We start from the raw sequence: 18,198 nt of genomic DNA on the forward strand, positions 1-18,198 counted from the left end.
CCCAAAGTGCTTGATGCTGTAGGCTTGGAGTTTTTGTAGGCTTAATCGCTGGACACTGAAATCCTTCAGCTCCCTGTTGATCAGACTTGAAACAGCCTTGCCGGTTTTGGGCGGATTGCCTGGGGCTGTGAGTGAGATGGTCTCTTGGGGCCCCGTGGGGTCTGAGGTCGTGCAGGGTGGCTTCCTAGGAAGCACTTCTTGGCGCTGCTCCTGAGGAGCCAACACTGATCGCTGAGCAAATTAGCCTGAGTCAGTCTGCAAGATGCCAGTCTTCTCGAATGTAAATTACTGGCCATAGAAGATAAATGTCTAAGAGCTGCTGGACAACATTCCTGGTCTCCTCTGTGATCCTGGGGGGGCTTGCAGCGCGCTGCTTGTCACGGTGCTGGCGCATCACTGACCACATCCTGCCGCGCAAGTGCGGGAAGCCGAGGGTGGGGGGTGTCGTCCCTCCGCCGGGGCGGCACACCTGGCACTGCTCCCAGAAGTCCAGCCCAGTGGTAGTCTGGACCGTGCACACCGTGTCCCTGTGCCTGCTGCAGAGCCCCTGAGGGGTGGGGCAGGGCAGATCCTAGCAGGTGTGGAGGTGAAGGAGTCACTAGGAGGAGGCCGCGGATGTGGGGACGCGGACCTGCTGCAGGGTCTCCGGAAGCCATGGCTGGGCTGGAGTTGGTCGGCAGAGGCAAGACAGTGAGCCCAGGGAGATGGCAGCTCTTGGAATGAGTTGGCGCTGGACTTGGGCCTGCCCCCCTAACCCCAGGAAGGAGGAGCTTGGCAGCTGGGGTTGGGATACCCCTACCCAAGATGAATCTCCAGCTCTTTTTAAAACTGTAACGTGAAAGCTTGGGGCCATTCCTAGGGAAGAGCTTTGGCTCCGAGTTTTGGGTGTGAGAGTTTCAGAGCCAGCCGAGAGCCCTTGTGTCATCACGAGGTGACGACGATCCCGTTTGCCAGTGTTGGGAGAAGAGGTCATCACACACTGCTCCGTGACCACGTAAGTGTGTTTCTTTGCCCCAACTTCATACGGGGCGTGTGGGTCGGCTCAGAGTGAGATGCTGGCACTGGTGGGTTCCGGTGCCAGGCCCTCCACCTGTTACCTAACAATGCACTGGTTTCTCTCTTCCCATCCCAACTGTCGCTTCCGTAGCTGAAGGAGAGCCAGCACATCTCAAACGCCGGCAGCCTGGTGGTCTCTAATGGAGTCACACTCTGTTGAAGCTGAAAATCTAGTGCTTACCCCCGAAAGCCCAGCAAATCCCTCACGTTAACCAAATGAGGGGCCCGGGACTGACCTCGGGCATGGCCACATCTCTTTGCTGAAGCGTGGAAGAGGGAAAAGTAGCTGTGGGAGAGGGAACTAACTTGGGCTTCTAAGCCGACTTTGGCTGCACGATTTCTTTTTTTTTGACAGGCAGAGTTAGACAGTGAGAGAGAGACAGAGAGAAAGGTCTTCCTTCCATTGGTTCACCCCCAAATGGCTGGTAATGCCGGCACGCTGCGCCGATCCGAAGCCAGGAGCCAGGTGCCTCTTCCTGGTCTCCCATGCGGGTGCAGGGCCCAAGTACCTGGGCCATCCTCCACTGCCTTCCCGGGCCACAGCAGAGAGCTGGACTGGAAGAGGAGCAACCGGGACAGAACCGGCGCCCCAACCGGGACTAGAACCCGGTGTGCCAGCGCCACAGGCGGAGGATTAGCCTAGTGAGCCGCGGCGCTGGCCCTGCTATGCAATTTCTTGAAGCATTTCCAGATTTCCTTGATGGGAAAGGGATGAAAGTGACCCAAGAGAGGGAGGGCTTGCTTTGTACCCCCACTCCCTACACCCGCCTCCCCCTGCTGTCCTTTATCCTGAGCTCGGAACCTGGGATTTTGTGGCGTGGGGTGGAAAACGGAGGCCGCTGGGTTACTTAGAAATTTACCTGAAGGGCTCTGAGAACTGGAAATGGGCCAGAACAAAATGCGAGGGAACAAACCCCAAACTTGTGGCCACAGATAAGAATCATCTAATTGACGAAGGCGCATCATTTCAGTGTTTTCTTCAGTGTGGACGCTAATTTGGAAAAGGCAGGGAGCTGGGCTGGCTATTGGCAGAGGGGGCCTCTGCAGCCAGCAGGACCAGGGTGGGGCGGGGGCGTCAGGAGCCCTGAGCCATCCCACCCCGGAGTCCCCTGGCAGAGGCCTAGGGCAGCAGCCGGCTGCAGAGACGCTGAGAAGCGGGCGTTCAGTGCCACGGGGACACCCAGAGAGGCAGAAGGGAAAAACCTGCAGAATTTTCACTTCTATTTGAAATGCCCAGAGATAGACGTTGATGGGGAGCTCTCCATGTATGCCTGCACTGTGTTTTGTGCGTGTTGCCCACTTCCCTTGTCCATTGTTGTCCTTTAGGAAATTTTGTTCAGAGGGAACAGCAGAGATTCTGCAGCCTTTATGGAGCTCACAGGGTGGTGGCTCACGTGGAGGCTGGCAGATGAGACGCATAAAGAAAGACCCCCGGGCAGGGGGACTCAGGGAAGGGCCCTGGGCTGAGCTCTGGAGGGTGGGCAGGAGTTGGGGGGCTACTGGGCATGTGGCGGAGATGCTGACAGCCAGGGAGCTGGGGGGGGGGGGGACAGTGGGACAATGCAAGGGGAGCACATGCAGACAGCCTGGGGCAGACTTGGGTTTCTTGCTAATTCTCCCTGGAGCATTGCAAGGCTGCGGCAAATGTCCCCAACTCACCAGCCAGGGTAGGGGCTCTGAGGCTGGCGGGTCTGTCCCAGAGTCACAGGGTTAGTGCTGGTGTTTCGCTATCTTGTGTGTTCTCCGGGTAGTGAGTGCCACAAAACCAGGGGTGAACCTACTGTGCTCGCCCCCAGAATCCCCTGACTCCAAGCCCAGTGCTCGTGTCTGCTCTGTGGCCTGTGTTGTCGCTTTGCCCAGGGGGCTGGGGACATCCTGCAGGCACTGGGACTGCGTGCAGAGACATGGTTGCTCACTGAGCTGACCCAGGTCTCAGCATCCGTGCGCTTCAGCCAAATACTTGTTTTCTGAAACAGAGACCAGAGCAGATCTCGACAGGAAGTCGGCTACAAGGACTTCTTTGAGTCAATTTTGAGTCTGCTCTCTGCAAACAAGTCCTAGGGAGGCCTGAGCGCTCTCCAGGTCTTCATGAAGGAGATTCTCGTCCTCCGGGGGTCACCCAAAGGGGTTGCTAAGTTCTCTTGTCCAGCATGCCCCTTGTGGGACACGGTTTCCTGAGTGAGATTTTTAAAATCAGCTTGTTTACGTCAAGCCAAGGACACAGCAGAGCCCCGAGCTCTGGACGCCTGACCACTCCCTTCCTCTCCTTCCTGCCCTTGCCTGCTGTGGGAAGAGGCGGACCGTGGCAGCGAGCCGCGTCTGTGCTGTGCTTAGGAGAGGTGAGGAGACCGTCGGAGAGCAGGTGCCTGGTACAGCAGTTACCAGAAGTTCACCTCTCCATTCCAGTGCTGAAATTTGGAGAGATTTTACTTTTTTTTTTTTTTTTTGACAGGCAGAGTTAGACAGTGAGAGAGAGAGACAGAGAGAAAGGTCTTCCTTTCCATTGGTTCACCCTCCAATGGCCATCACGGCTGGTGCGCTGCGCCGATCTGAAGCCAGGAGCCAGGTGCTTCTCCTGGTCTCCCATGCAGGTGCAGGGCCCAAGCACTTGGGCCATCCTCCACTGCCTTCCCGGGCCACAGCAGAGAGCTGGCCTGGAAGAGGAGCAACCGGGACAGAACCAGCACCCCAACTGGGACTAGAACCTGGGGTGCCGGCGCCACAGGCAGAGGATTAGCCTAGTGAGCCGTGTTGCCAGCCAAGAGAGATTTTAAAAATCACATCTCTCACTCGAACACCCAGCTAATGGAGGCTCGAAGAAAATCCCTTTCCGATAGACTGACCGTGGTCACACTGTGATACATCTGGAAGTAAACACTTGTCACATCTGTTGTACAGAGGGTGAGAATGGGGATGTCAGAAACTGGGTCTGTTTTTTCTTTTATTTTAAGATTTATTTTATTTGAAAGAACAGGAAGGGGAGGGAGAGAGCTCTCAATCTTCCAGCCTCTGGTCACTCCCCAAATGCCCACAGCAGCCAGGGAAGGGCCAGACTGAAGCCAGGAGCTGGGAACTCTATCTGGGTCTCCCTGTGGTAGAAGGGATTGAAGGACTGGAGCCCTCACCTGCTGCCTCCCAGGGTCCGTGTTACCAGGAAGTTGGATCAGAAGTGGAGCTGGGACTCGAACCAGACACTCTGGGGTACGGGATGCCGGCTGTGCCAAATGCCTGCTCCAGGTCTCTTTCTAAACATATAAAGGAGAAGGAGGGTCTGAAACGACCCTTTGGGAATTAATTTATCCCCTGGATGTCTCCTGCCATCCAAAAGGCAGCCGGTGCTTGCAGGAGTCCTGGGACTGTGCATGTTTGTGGCCAGGTCGCTGTGCAGAGGTCTCCCCCTCTGTCCGTGCAGGTCAGTCCTGTTCAGATATTGCTGACCTGCCTTATATATCCTGCCATGGATTCAGGCTTGGCTGGGTCCCAAAGTCCCCACTGCTGGCTGCGAGCCTGGTGCTGAGACAGGAGGGAGAAAAGCAATAGGCGCAGGGATGGTGGTCGTGGCCCCGTTGCTGGCCATCGAGATGTGGAAGAGAAGGCAGGGGCAGTATGCTGGGCTCGCTCTCCTCTGGCTGATCTTCCCATGAGACCCCGGTGCCCATCCCTATGCACTCTAGAGCTGGAGGGAACAAGACCTGGCCCATCTCTGCCCATGTCTCTTTGAGCATCAGCACTCAAAAACCATGCCTCCCAGGTCACATTGTTCTGCTCTTGGCCCTGGTTTTCCCCTTACGAATGACGCAGAGAGAGGAATCTTCCATTGACTGGTTCACTCCCCAAATGCCTGCAACAGCCAGAGCTGGGCCCAACCAAAGCCAGGAGCCTGGAACTCCCCAGGTCTCTCCTGCAGGTGGCAGGGGCCCACCTGCCTTTGCTTTCCCAGGTGCATTAGCAGGGAGCTGGATCAGAAGTGGGGCTCTCCGATGTGGGAGCTGCAGTGCTGCCCAGCCCTGATGACTTGTGTTGAGGCAGGTGCCTCCCCACTCTTGGCAGTTCTGTGCTCTGCTCAGGGCTTTCTGTCGTAGGGCCGTGAAGACGAGGGACAATGTCCTGCCAAGCTTATTCCCAGGCACACCAGACTGAGTTCAATGAGACTTTTTTTTAATGGCCGCTGATCATTATAGTGTGTTTGGGGGATGGTGATGTTTTTAATTCAAAGGTAACTTGATAAATGATTGTCTAAAGCGAGCCTTAGACCCAACTTGCCATGTACGTGTTGCACACAGCCTGTTAGTCCTGTCGTCCCCTCCTTCTGTGTCTTATGCACTCATTTCTGGCCCCATTCACCTGGTCTGATGGGGGAGGCAAGGAGGGCACACACTTTCAACAAATGGGGAAACTGAGGCTCAGATTCGTGACTCACCGGGGCCTGGACTCCCCGTCCCATCCATTTCTCATTGCCACGCCTTTGCCCTTCAACATGTGTTATCTGCTGTTGTCATAAAGGGGCCCTTGTTCTGTGTCTGTAAGCTAGGGGGAGAGGTGGAGAGATGTCCTGCCTGTAGCCCACCCCTGGACCGTTTGGTGTGGGGTGTTCCCGTCCTCAAGGGATGGAGGCACCTGGGGCTTTGGCCTGTGTTTAAACCTAGCTCTGCCAGTTAACTTACTTGCAGTGTGGTTTAGGGCAAGCCTCTTCCCGGCCCAAGGACTTGGTTTTCCTGTCTGTATAATGGAGCCGTTGCACCTACCTTTGCTGTTGTGCAAAGGGAGCACACGAGAGGCGGTGGTTCCCAGCACAGCCCGCAGCCACACGGTGCCCCACTCCTGCTTGTCCCTTCCCACTCGTCCTGTATCTGTGCTTCCCAAACTGCCCCCCACGGTGCTCTGTAGGCAAAAGACAGTGAGTTCTCCCCGGTGCCCCAAGCAGCCTCCGGCCAGGGAGGCATGCATGCTGTCCTTCACGTTTACCTGTTCATTTACCTGTGTTTTTTTTTTTTTTAAAGATTGATTGATTGATTTGAAAGTCAGAGTTACACAGAGAGAGGGAGAGGCAGAGAGAGAGAGAGAGAGAGAGAGAGAGAGGTCTTCCATCTGATGGTTCACTCCCCAGTTGGCTGCAACGGCCAAAGCCAGGAGCCAGGAGCTTCTTCCGGGTCTCCCACATGGGTGCAGGAGCCCAAGCACTTGAGCCAACTTCTGCTGCTTTCCCAGGCCATAGCAGAGAGCTGGATCAGAAGTGGGGCAGCCGGGTCTCAAACTGGCCCCCATATGGGATGCCAGCGCTTCAGGCCAGGGCGTTAACCCACTGTGCCACAGTGCCGTCCTCCGACATTTACCTGTTTTTTTAATGTAGAAGTTTCAATTGACCTTGCAGCTTCATGCAACCCCTGGCACACCTTTGCTCAGCCCTGGGTGCCCGGGGCCCAGCTGGGGCTGGTGCTGCAGGGTATGCTGCCTGCCTCCTCCGCGCCTCGTAGGGCTGTGTCTGTCTGGGGCAGGCAGTGGCTGCTGTCACATCACCCCTCACCTGGTCCTGCAGGCATCCAGAGCACATTGTCTTACAGCCCCACGCCTCACTGTCCCCACCAAAAGGAAGTCAATGCCAATCAGGTGTCTTCAGGCGGCTCCTCTTGCTCAGGGGCTAGCCAGACTCTTGTTTTGCTTATCTTTGAAAATGACACAGTGTTGAGAACGAGTCCGATCGGCGGGACCATCTGGCGGGGAGCGCACAGCTGCTGCCTTGCATTGTGCTGTCTCTAATTTATTCACTCCGGGGTGCCGCTGTGCATGTGCAAAACTGTGATTGGCACTTGGTTTCGCCCTTTGCACGTTGTGTCTCTGGGGGACGTCGGGGCCGAGCATGCTCCACAGTGTGGCCGCCTTTTTGTACCTCCTGAAGTCAGGTCAGGGTGGACAGGAGCGGTCCAGGGTGGAAGGGTGGGCGGAGCTGTCCTGCTCCCATGGAGCTTAACGTGTGGTCTCTGCGTTCCACTCTGGGCTGCTGCTTCTTCATTCTCCTGCCGTGGGAAGGTAGAAGACGAGCACTGTGTGCCCCTTGTCCAGCTGTGCCACAGCCAAAATGGGGCACTGAGTGTGTCCCTCTGTTCTGACAGCTAGGGCCGGATGCTGAACCCTTGCAGAGGCACAACAAGTTACCCTGGCTTTGTGGGCTCCTTGGATCCGTGTGGCAGGGCTGAGCCTCCCTGTTCACTTGGAGAAGAGGAGGAAGAGGAGGGTCTCAGCGGTGAAGGCAGTGTGCCTGCTGTCATGTGGCTGGCTAAGTGGTGGGGCTGGGGTTCCTGCCAGGCCTCCGGGTCCCCCACCTGTCTCAGACTTCCGTGCTCTGTAGGTCCTGTGAGGGGCAGGTGCCTGCCTTCAAGAGTCCTAGGCCACACAGCGTCCCCATCCGTTCCGTGGAGATGATGTTGGGCTTTCCTCGTACATGGAGTTTGGAGGGACACCCCGCAGGAAGCCCTCGGTGCCTGTCATCTGGTGTCCCCGAGCAGCAGGAGCTCCGTCCTGGGAGCTCACCATGCTTTCTGGAGCTTGACCTTTACTCGTTAATTTAAAAACTGCGGAGCCCCCTGCCCTGTGGGGGGCGCTGTTCGGGGCCAGCATTCCTGACTCTGTGCCTTTGCTGGGCTTGTGGTCTAGCTGCGCCTCCTTGCCTGGGAGACGGGTGGCCGGTGGGTGGGGCGATGGCTGATGGCAAGCACACTACTCCAAGGTTCTGAGCAGTCGTTACGTGATGTGGGACGGAGGTCACCGGCTTTGATGCCGGACACACCTGTGGCTGGATTTTGGCCCCACCACTGGCTGGGCGTGTGCTGGACCCTGCTGTGCCTCAGTTTCCCACAGGGGATAGTGGTGCAGGCCTCAGGGAGGGACCTTGCGTGGTACCCTGCACATGGCCAGCACTGGGCTACTCTTCCCTGTCTTCTCATTTCACTGTCTCTGGGCTCGGGCAGAACCCTCTGCAGGTGACTCCTTAGAGCGCCTTAGGTGACCCGGCCGCGGTTGCTTTGTGCTGAGGGCTCTTCCGGCCGGCGGCTTTCACGGCACAACCCGTCGGCTCATCCTGGTGGGTTCCACCCCGTTGGAAGCCACGGTCAGCAGACCGCCATGCTTGCATGGAAAATTGAGTCCCTGCATCTGCTTGATTTGCTGCTGAAAATAATAAAATGAGTGCGCTGAATCCATTTTCCCCCAATTGGTTTCAGAAAAAGAAAATTATGGGTTGTGTCACAAAGACCTGTGGAGTCTTTTGTGTGGGTTGAATTCCCCCGGGGGAGGGGGCGGGGGGACGGCCGTGGTGTGAGCGTTTCTGGAGTCTCCCCCGCGCCGTTGGCTGAGAGCGCCTCATTATTGGTGCTGTTCAGGGAGACTGGGACAGCTGGCGGGGCTTGGCCCTTGCAACGGGTGGCTGCACGCGGGAGCCGGAGCAGAAAGACGGAGCAGCCCCGTGAACCGCCCCGCTGTGCCTTCGGCTGCTGGAAGCATCCGCGGGTCACTGCTGCAGTTACGATGCCTCCCTGGCTCTCCGGGGCCAGCTGGCTCTGTGGGTCTGGCGGGCCGTGGGCTGTGGGCCGCCCCTGGAACAGGCTGAATGGCTCTGAGCGTGGGCATCTTCCTGCAGCCTTTGGTCTGGAGCTGGATCGGATGCTCCTAGTGGACTCCTGTTTGTAGCTCCAGCAAACCCGGGCCCTGCACACAGTAGGAGCACATCGTAGGAGCTTGATAGAGTGTGTGGGAGATGACGGCTCCTCCGGGGGGAGAAAAGCGTGCCGTGTCTTGGGCCTGACTGTCCAGCGCTGCCCAGCGAATCCAGCCAGGACTGCCCCAGCTTTCCAGTGCTCGCTGCAGAGCCATGGGCCTCAGAGCAGCCCTGGGAGACAGAGCAGAGCCCGGGCCTGGCCTCTTATTGAGGAGCTGTTAAACTCAGCTCGCACACCCACGAGTCTCGGGGCAGAAGGGGGCAGTCTGTCATCCCTACTTTACATATGGGGACACTGAGGCCTGGGGAGGTGGAGTGGCCGCTGGGGGTTTCCAGCCAGGGGAGTGGTGGTGGAGACCCGGCCGGAGGACCTCAGCTCAGGGGCCACGCCCTGAGTCCCTGCCTTGTTGGGAAGGGGGCCCCCCGGCCGCTGTCAGGCTTCAAAGGCAAACCCTCATGGAAGCCACCACTTGGTGTCTGCGTTCCGTCCTGTGGCTCTGTCCATAACCTGCAGAAGAGCATGTCACTGGTTTTTCCCATGGGACAAGCCACCCTGAAACACCGCGCTGTCACACGGCGGCCCTCTTCTGTGGCTGCGGGGACCGCCTGGGGCCGGCTGGGTGTTGGCCGTTCCGCCAGGCTCAGCCGAGTGGTCCTGCTCCACCTGTCTCATCCTCCTGCCCTGGCGTGCTCTTGCCATGGCTGTGCACACGCGTACACACAGTGTGTCTTAGGGCTTGGTCTCAGGACGGGCACCTGGTCATCCCTGCCTCGCGCTGTTGGCTGAAGCCAGCCCCTCAGCTGAAACCAAAGGGTGAAGACATAGTTTACTCCTTTAGCTGAAGAAACTCAAAGTGATTCACGCGGCAGAGAGCATGGAGGAACAATAGATCGGAGCCAGAAATGAAATCCATCAAAATAGTAATAGACTGTGATTTCTCCAGTTCTCACCGTGGTCCAGGACCGTGTCTGTGCAATGCCAGCTGGTATGTGCCGAGCCCGTGTTGGGGGCCAGGCATTCACCGTGGGCCCGGACCGGGTCTGGGCAATCCCAGCTGGTATGTGCCGAGCCCGTGTTGGGGGCCAGGCATTCTTTAAGGACTTTACAGAAAGTCATTCACGTAAGGCTCACAGCAGTGCTGGGAACGCGGCCTCTGATGATTCCCAGTTTCTGTCAGGGGAAGCAGGGAGAAGACGGTCAGTGTTGCTCAAGGTCAAACCCGGCCAGCGGCTTCTCCCTCAGGCTCTGACTCCAGTGCTGTGGGAGCTCCGTTGTGACAAGGTTACCTTAAGATTTGTGTCAGGGGGCTGGCACTGTGGTGTGGTAGGCTCAGCCTCCGCCTGCGATGCCAACGCTGTCCCATGTGGGCGCCGGTTCATGTCCCGGCTGCTCCTCTTCCCATCCAGCTCTCTGCTGTGGCCTGGGAAGGCGGTGGAGGATGGCCTAAGTGCTTGGGCCCCTGTACCCACATGGGAGACCTGGAAGAAGCTCCTGGCTCCTGGTTCCTGGCTTCCGATGGTCCGGGCTAAGGCTGCTGCAGCCATTTGGGGAGTGAACCAGCGACTGGAAGGCCTCTCCCTCTCCTTCTCTGTGGCTCTGCCTCTCAGATTAATAAATTAAATCTTAAAAAAAATTCCCTCAACTTTTTTTAAAAAAAGAGAGACTTGTCTCAGGTTGCTGGGTGGACACGAGTGTGGAATCCTGAGCCGTGGACCGGCTGCGTGTCCTCTGTGGCACTCTGGGCGGTGAGTGTCGGGGGTGAGGTCTGGTCTGGCTTCTTCCCGGCTGCTGACTGTGATGGGATCCAGAGCGCCAGACTGGGGGTGTGAAGTGTAAGCCCTTCTGTCACTCTGTGCCCCGGGCTCGCCCTCCTTCCTCTCCGTCCCGGCGGCCAGCAGGAGCTGGAGCTCAGGGTGCACAACGGCCCTCCTCCACCTGTTGCTTGCCGTTCCTCCAAGAAGAGTGTATTTCCATCGTCTTCGCCCGGACAGAAATGTCAGTGCTTCCCGTGCCAATCCGAAGGCGGCTCTGTGTTGTGGTAAAGGTTAATTAAGGCCCGTCCTTTTTTCCCCTTAAAACATAAAAGCAAAATAAAATAATTAGCTGCTTTTTTCCTCTCTCCCCCACCCCTGAGGGCAGGAGTGCGTGTTCACCCTAAATGAATCTATTTATTTAAATCCGTGCAGATTTCTTTTGAGGTTTATACCTCCTTCTCCTGGCACACCGGCTCATAGCCACCATAATTTAAAAAGCTTTTCCTGGGGGAAATTGGATGCCCTGCACCAGTCTTGCACTGAGGGGGCATTCAATTACTTTATCTAAAGTGGTCTTTCTGGGTCTCTCAATTACAATTTTGTTACAAATGGCTTGCTGATGGTGCTTGAGGGGCACAGGTTAATAGGGGTGACCAACCAAGGGCTGGGTAACTGAACACTGTCTATTTTGGGACCTGTTATCTGATTGCTGGCGGTGCCACCGGGTTCCCACGGCTGTGGTCTCAGGGCACAGGTGGGAGGCTAGGCAGGAATGAAATGGAACTGAAATGCACACCTGATGCCCGGGGTTGCCACCTGAATGGGAGTGCCCGGCTGGCACCGACAGGTGGGCGTTCCCGACAGGCGAAGCCCAGGGCGCCTCTCGCTCGGTCCTGAAGGAGGGATACCTGGGGGTTGGGTTTCTCAGGACTCTCCTTGGCGTCTGCTGTGCCACGTGGGAAAGGCTGGTGGAGGAACTTGATCGCTTCGGTTTGCCTTTCTGCGCGGCCCGCTGCGTTACTGAATCGCACACGTCCTGCGGGGGAGGGGAGGGAGAAGCGTGCCTCCCAGGATGCACTTGGGCAAATGCCATCCCCGACTCTGGACATCAAGGCCGCATGGGGTCTGGTTCCTGCCCCCCTCCCTCCAGGCCGGTGCCCCCTGTGGTCATCAGGGCCCTTGCCTCCTCCCAGCCGTGCCCCTCCTGGTCCCCATGGGACGGCCCGGCTTCCTTCTCACCATTCAGAGTCCGGCTCAAGCATTGCCTCTGAAGTGAGGTCTTGCCCATCCCCTGCTGTCCCTCCAAGGCAGGGCAGTCAGGGGGAGGTGACTGTCTCCAGGGGACACCACGACCCAGGGGAGGGTGCTGCTGCTCTGTCCGGAAGTGGAGGCTGGGGGTGCAAACGACAGGGTGCTCTGCACAGGACGGCCCTAGCCACGTCGGAAAAGCCTGCTCCTCCCTTTGTGCGTGCCTGGCCCCTTCTGCCCTGAGCCCTGAGCCCTGAGCCTGTCCCAACCTGAGCTCCAGGCGGGAAGCAGCTGCCTTCTCTCAGCCACAGCTCTAACCACCACCCCCCCCCCCAGGACAGGGCTCACCTGACAGCCCCAGGGCTCTGGGGTCCTTTGCTCTTAAGGGCACCAGCAACATAGTCACCTGCCTGCAAGGCTGTTACTCCGTTTTATGAGATTTATTTGTTTATTTGAAAGGCTGAATTACAGAGAGGGAGAGAGAAATAGATCTTCCATCTGCTGGTTCACTCCCCGAATAATGGCAATAGCTGGGGCTGGGGCAGGAGCCAGGAGCTTCGTCCAGGTCTCCCTTGTGGGTGCAGGGGCCCAGGCACTTGGGCCATCTTCTGCTGCTTTCCCCGGCACATTGGCGGGCAGCTGGATTGGAAGTGGAGCTGCTGGGACTTGAACTGTGCCCGTATGGGATGGCTTAAGCTGCTGCGCCACAGCGTTGGCCCCTAATTCCGTTTCCCCCTGAAGTTTTGGAAGTACCCTTGCCTGGCTGTAGGCCTCCGCAGCTCCACACCGGGACGTGCCAGGTGCGCAGCAGGCATCTGAAGGTAGCTGTTGGAGGAAGGAAGGGATGAACAAACGTTAGGAGATGTGAAAGCTCCGCGTCTGTGTCTTCTTGTGGGTCATCTCGGACGGCCTCTGTAGTTCAGGCTTCAGAAGCGAGACTCGAGACCGGAGTGACGCTGGCGCGGCCGGCCGTGGGGCCTCTGCCCGGCTGACAAGGGCCCTGGCCCCTTCGGTGCCCCCGTTGAGAGTGTCAGCTCCCCTCACTCCCCACGTTTCCTTCCGTCCTTTGCTGGAACCCAGCCACAGTGCTGTAGCGAGTGACAGGTTGCCCCTTGCGCTGGGCCCCGAGGATCTGCACTCTGGTCTTGTGGCTCCCGGGTCCTGTGTGTGTGTATTGCGAACAAGACTTCTGATGAGACAGTAGAAAGCTGGTGGGGCGGACGGGGGCGGGGGTGCACACTCCCGCAGAGCTTCCAGCCCGGATCTCATTGTTAACCCCGGCCTGGCCTTGTCTTTGACATGTGAAAAAATGTTTTCTTGGCCTTCCTGCTACAGTTTCCAAGTAGGGGATCGTGCCCTTTTGTTTCTTTGGTTTGGAGGAATTGTTTGTAGCAAGCCAGGGGTCAGGGGCGCTTGAGCAAGTTGGAAGCAGGGGTTTGAGGCCTGAGGGCCCTGACCTGTGCCTCCAGCTGCCCAGAGCCACTCTTCCCACGCCCCCTCCTCCGTGCTCCCCACCTGCCCCAGGCCTGGGCCTGTGTCTCAGCGTTCACTGACCCGGTGCCTTGTGAGCTCAGGGAGAATTCCTTGGCCAGCTGCAGTTTGCGGATTTCGTGTCTTCCTCTCCTGTGGACTTGGCAGGGTTTGTTAGCATATTAACCCCCTCCCCCCATCACGCCCCAGATCCTGCCGTAAAGAATTCTGTGTGATTTTGTCCATCCCACCTTTCCTTGGGATAATTTAAGCACCATCGCTCCCTGACAGCATGCGGAACGTTTTGTGGGGGAAGATGTTTTGGGAAACACTGCCTGGCTGTTTCTTGGCCAACATGTTTCGAGAACACATGGGCTCTTTGGTCCAAGGGAAGTGAGCATCTCTCCTGGTGAGTTCTGATGGTGCAGCGCTTCGGCCGGTACCTGGGGCTTGGGTGAGCGGGCAGTTAGCACCCCCTCTGGGGGCACAGCAAGGACTGTTGAGAGCCTGCGTATGTTGGTGTGGAGTGGGAGGTGAGCCTGCGGCCCTGTGGTCATTGTCAGCCGAGAAGGAGAAGCGAGGTGGCGTAAGAGTGCCCATCCCGGACTCCCTTTCAGAGGTTCCTGGCACGCACCGACTGCTCAAGACCACCACGGTGATAGCTGCTGTTGTCAATGCACCTGCTCTAGCCTTGCGGGACGCGGCACGCGTGTCGGGCGTTACGCCAGCTCTTTCCACGTACTCACACAGTCCTTGCTACAAACGTGGAAGAGAGGGAGGTTTTGGCATCCTAATTCTGCTGGTGGGGACGCCGAGCTCAGAGAGGCTCTGTGGCTTACTCGAGGTCGCACAGCCGGTCGTGGTGGCCTGCCAGTGCCAGAAATTGGACGGGCCTTCCTCTGGCTTCCGCCGTGTGCTGTTTGTGGCACCTATAAAGCAGTGTCATTTGGGCAGCAATACATTTTACAACCACGGGTTCTATTAATGGATTTTTAAGAATCATGGCTTCCCCCAGCATGGTGAACGTGAAGATTTTTTCAGGGTCTGGAGTGCCATTCCACTCGGGGGAGTACCGTCCGCCGGATTTAATTGCTTCATAACTTACAGTCAGATGGTGTTTTATTTGTACAGTCGACTGCAGGAGAGAATCATTTCATTGTTTCTCAGTTTTCATTAACTTTCGCTTCCCAAACTGATAATAAAGGTTAGCACTCCGTGAGGGATCGCGGATGCTGCTGCTTGGGGGGGGGGGGGGGTACGTTCCCTGCCTCCTCCTCCCCTCCCCGCCCGCCGTGTCTTACCCAGCGGATTTCCATTCACTTGAAAGCACTGATCTTTCGTCTTGTGCTTCTCATTCATCGTCCCCGTCGCTGCACGAATCTGAGAGTGGCTGCAGAGACCTGCGACCCGGGGCTGCTGTGGCTCGGGGGGATTCGCGGCTGCGTGGACTGTGCTGGGGCAGCGGTCTCCGTACTGCCGGTGCCAGTGTTCACAACCACATTGGGAAGCACAGGATTCAACCCCAGAGCCCAGCTCACGTCTCCGGCCCGCTCCCTCTAGCCTGTGCGAATTCCTATGGCTGGTTGGTGACCGAGCAGGCTTCGAAGCAGGAAAGAGAGGCCAACCTCTCTCTCTCTCTCCTGGGCACACGGTCCCGGGGCTGGCGCTGCCGTCACACAATGTAATCTAGCTTCTTTTCCTTTTGTTTAGGTAATCGGACGCCGCTAAGGGTTTGCTCCCCACGCAGCGGGAGCGATCCGGAGCAAGTTGGGATGTAAAGTGGGCCTCTCCACCGGCGTCTCCATGGACAGCCTGGCAGGCCCCCCGTCACGGAGAGAACCATGATACTGCGCAATCTCCCCGGGGCTTCCCTGTTCTCCCGCCAGCCCTCTCCCACTTTCCTGTGTGCCATGGGAAAAACCTGACGGGCAGGCAGAGTGGCTTCCGCCCCCCGGGGCCATCCCTGTGGCTGCAAAGGCTTCTCACCGGGCCTGACGTGTGGAGATAGCTTCCTGTGGCCGTCCTTCAGAGCCCAAGACGGCACTTCCTCACTCCCTCGGTCTTCGGGATCTGCCCAGTGTTTCGTTTGCTCGTGCCTTCCCGCCCTCTTCTGTGACCCCAGGACATCCGTGGCGTCTTCCCGCAGGAGCTGCACGCACCCCGTGGCTCGGAGGCCGGCCGTGCGGGGCCACTATCATGAGGCACTGCCTTAACGGCTGCACACGGCTGATACAAGACGACGGCTCCCGCACCGGGCAGGTCGGCTGCCGGGGAGGCCCCGCCCACAGCCCCCAGGCGTGCCCCGCGTGCCAGGAAGACAGGATTCTGTTTCGCGTGGACAGTAAGCAGATGAACTTGCTTGCCGTTCTCGAAGTGAGGACTGACGGGAATGAGAGCTGGGGTGGGCTTCTGCGCTTTAGGAAGGGCAGGCGATGGAGCCTCGTGTTCGGACTGATAATAATGACCCTGGTGATGGCGTCCTACATCCTCTCCGGGGCCCGCCAGGAGCTTCTGATCCCGTCGCCTTTCCACTACGGAGGCTTCCCCAGCAATCCTGGCTTGACGGACGCTGAAAACCCAGGCGACACCAAAGAGCATGCCCACCAGCCCTCCGTGAGTAACGTGTCCTATGTGAAGGACTACCCGAGCATCAAACTCATCATCGACAGCATCACGGCCAGGATCGAGTTCACCCCCAGGCAGCTCCCGGACTTGGAAGACCTCAGGAAGCAGGAGGGGCACGTGAGTAGCCCTTCGGCGCGCGTTAGGAAGGGCTGCCTCCCTCGCTCATGGAGGAAGCCTCACGGGACAGCCTGGGGGAGCAGAGGGCGCCGAGGGCGGGGTCTGATCACTGGTGCACCTGCTGTTCTGAGTGGCACAGCTGTGTTTAGAGGCCGTTGCCTCCCTTAAATACGCCCCAGGATTCCCAGCTTGACCACGTGGCTGTAGTGGATAAAGTCGCTTGTGCCCGGCCCTATCAGCTGGACTTTTCAAGTTGGACTCAATTAGATTTTCTGTCTCTCTTCTGTCTTTTATTTATTTATTTTTATTTTTTGACAGGCAGAGTGGACAGTGAGAGAGAGACAGAGAGAAAGGTCTTCCTTTTGCCGTTGGTTCACCCTCCAATGGCTGCCGCGGTAGGCGCGCTGCGGCCGGCGTACCGCGCTGATCCGATGGCAGGAGCCAGGTACTTATCCTGGTCTCCCATGGGGTGCAGGGCCCAACGACTTGGGCCATCCTCCACTGCACTCCCGGGCCATAGCAGAGAGCTGGACTGGAAGAGGGACAACCGGGACAGGATCGGTGCCCCGACCGGGACTAGAACCGGGTGTGCCGGCGCCGCAAGGCGGAGGATTAGCCTAGAGAGCCCGCGGCGCCGGCCTCTCTTCTGTCTTTATCAGTATTTTTGTTGCTAATAGTGATTTAAATGTGCAACTGTTGGGTTCAGTTAGATGGCTGGGGGTGGGGGGATAAGTCACAGCTGAGTGGTTTTGCCTTAGATTTTTATCTTGTCTCCCAGCATAGCCTCTGTAAATTTCTGAACTGTGGGAAAGGGAAAGGCCAGCCGTCTACCCAGTTTTGCTTTATGTTACGTTGTCGTCAGGGGCCAACAGCAGGTGGAACGGGCACTCGGGGCTCCGCGCCAGGAGCCTGCCGTGGGGAGAGCCTGGTGTTGCCGGTTTGCGCCCTCAGCTCGCCTCTCTCTCCCGCAGATGTTCTCAGTCATCCCCAGCAAATTCCTCCCGAACAGCAAGAGCCCCTGCTGGTACGAGGAGTTCTCGGGCAGGAACACCACCGACCCCTACCTGACCAACTCCTACGTGCTCTACTCCAAGCGCTTCCGCTCCACCTTCGACGCCCTGCGCAAGGCCTTCTGGGGCCACCTGTCGCACGCCGACGGGAAGCACTTCCGCCTGCGCTGCCTGCCCCACTTCTACATCATCGGGCAGCCCAAGTGCGGGACCACCGACCTCTACGACCGCCTGCGCCTGCACCCGGAAGTCAAGTTCTCCGCCATCAAGGAGCCGCACTGGTGGACCCGGAAGCGGTTCGGTGAGTTCTGGGGCCGCGTTAGGGCTGGTGGTGGGGTGCAGGGAGCCGGCGCTGTGAGTCCCCGTGAGGGAGACCGTGCTGGAGACGGGAAGAGACAGACTGAGCCGCGGAGATGCTGCGGTTCACCTGTCCCTGGGTGGATGTGAGGAGTTAGGTCTGCTCCATGTTGCTGCGACACAAAACCTGAGGCAGAGTACTTTATAAAGGGGTTTCTTTGGCTCCTGAATGTCTTAAGATTTAGTCTATTTGAACTGCAGAGAGAGAGAGAGAGAGAGAGAGAGAGATCTTCCATTTGCTGATGCAGTCCCTGAAGCCAGGAGCCTGGAACTCCATCCGGGTCTCCCTCTCCCACGTAGGTGTAGGAACCCAAGAGCTTGGGCATCTTCCACTGCTTTCCCAGGTGCAATAGCAGGGAGCCAAATTGGAAGCAGAGCAGCTGAGACACGAACCAGTGTTAAGACGGGATGCTTAGCCCACCTGGTTTCTGATCCTGGCGGATCTGCACCTCCTGTTGCTGGGGTCTGGATGAGGGCCCCTGGCAATGTCACCGTATGGGGAGAAGTGGAGAGGAAACTGCCTACAGGCACAGGAGGCCCGGAGCGGGTGGTGGCCTGGCTTTGTCCTTGCTCACGCTCATGACGACTGACTGGCTCTGCAAGACCGGCACTCACTCTTCCAAGTAGTGCCTTAAACGGTCCCACTGCCTCTCGCCACCTGGGGATCAAGCTCCAGTGCAGGAGGTTTGTGGGGCGCACTCAGACCACAGCAGCCATCCACAGGCAGAGACCCAACACGGGCTGGAACCCTGCCCCTGCCTCTCGGTGAGCATTGACCGACAGCCAGCTGAGTGCAGGACAGTGGGGCACATGTGACTGGGCAGCTCTCCTTGCCCTGGGGGTCCCAGA

The 18,198-nt window shown here is 58.0% G+C and overlaps 1 protein-coding gene across 5 annotated transcripts in view; it reads left to right on the plus strand.

Annotated features, from left to right (window-relative positions):
* CHST15 (carbohydrate sulfotransferase 15) overlaps window positions 1–18,198 on the plus strand; it is a 73,553-nt gene that overhangs the window by 23,642 nt on the left and 31,713 nt on the right. For all 5 annotated transcript variants that reach the window (XM_062214019.1, XM_062214014.1, XM_062214018.1 and 2 more), the window contains exons 2-3: window positions 14,951–15,982; window positions 16,954–17,293. In XM_062214019.1, the coding sequence (XP_062070003.1) occupies window positions 15,437–15,982; window positions 16,954–17,293 (886 nt within the window). In that variant the 5' untranslated portion in view covers window positions 14,951–15,436. The remainder of the gene's footprint in view (window positions 1–14,950; window positions 15,983–16,953; window positions 17,294–18,198) is intronic.

The sequence above is a fragment of the Lepus europaeus genome, chromosome 17 (assembly GCF_033115175.1).
Source record: "Lepus europaeus isolate LE1 chromosome 17, mLepTim1.pri, whole genome shotgun sequence".
Taxonomy (NCBI): Eukaryota; Metazoa; Chordata; class Mammalia; order Lagomorpha; family Leporidae; genus Lepus; species Lepus europaeus.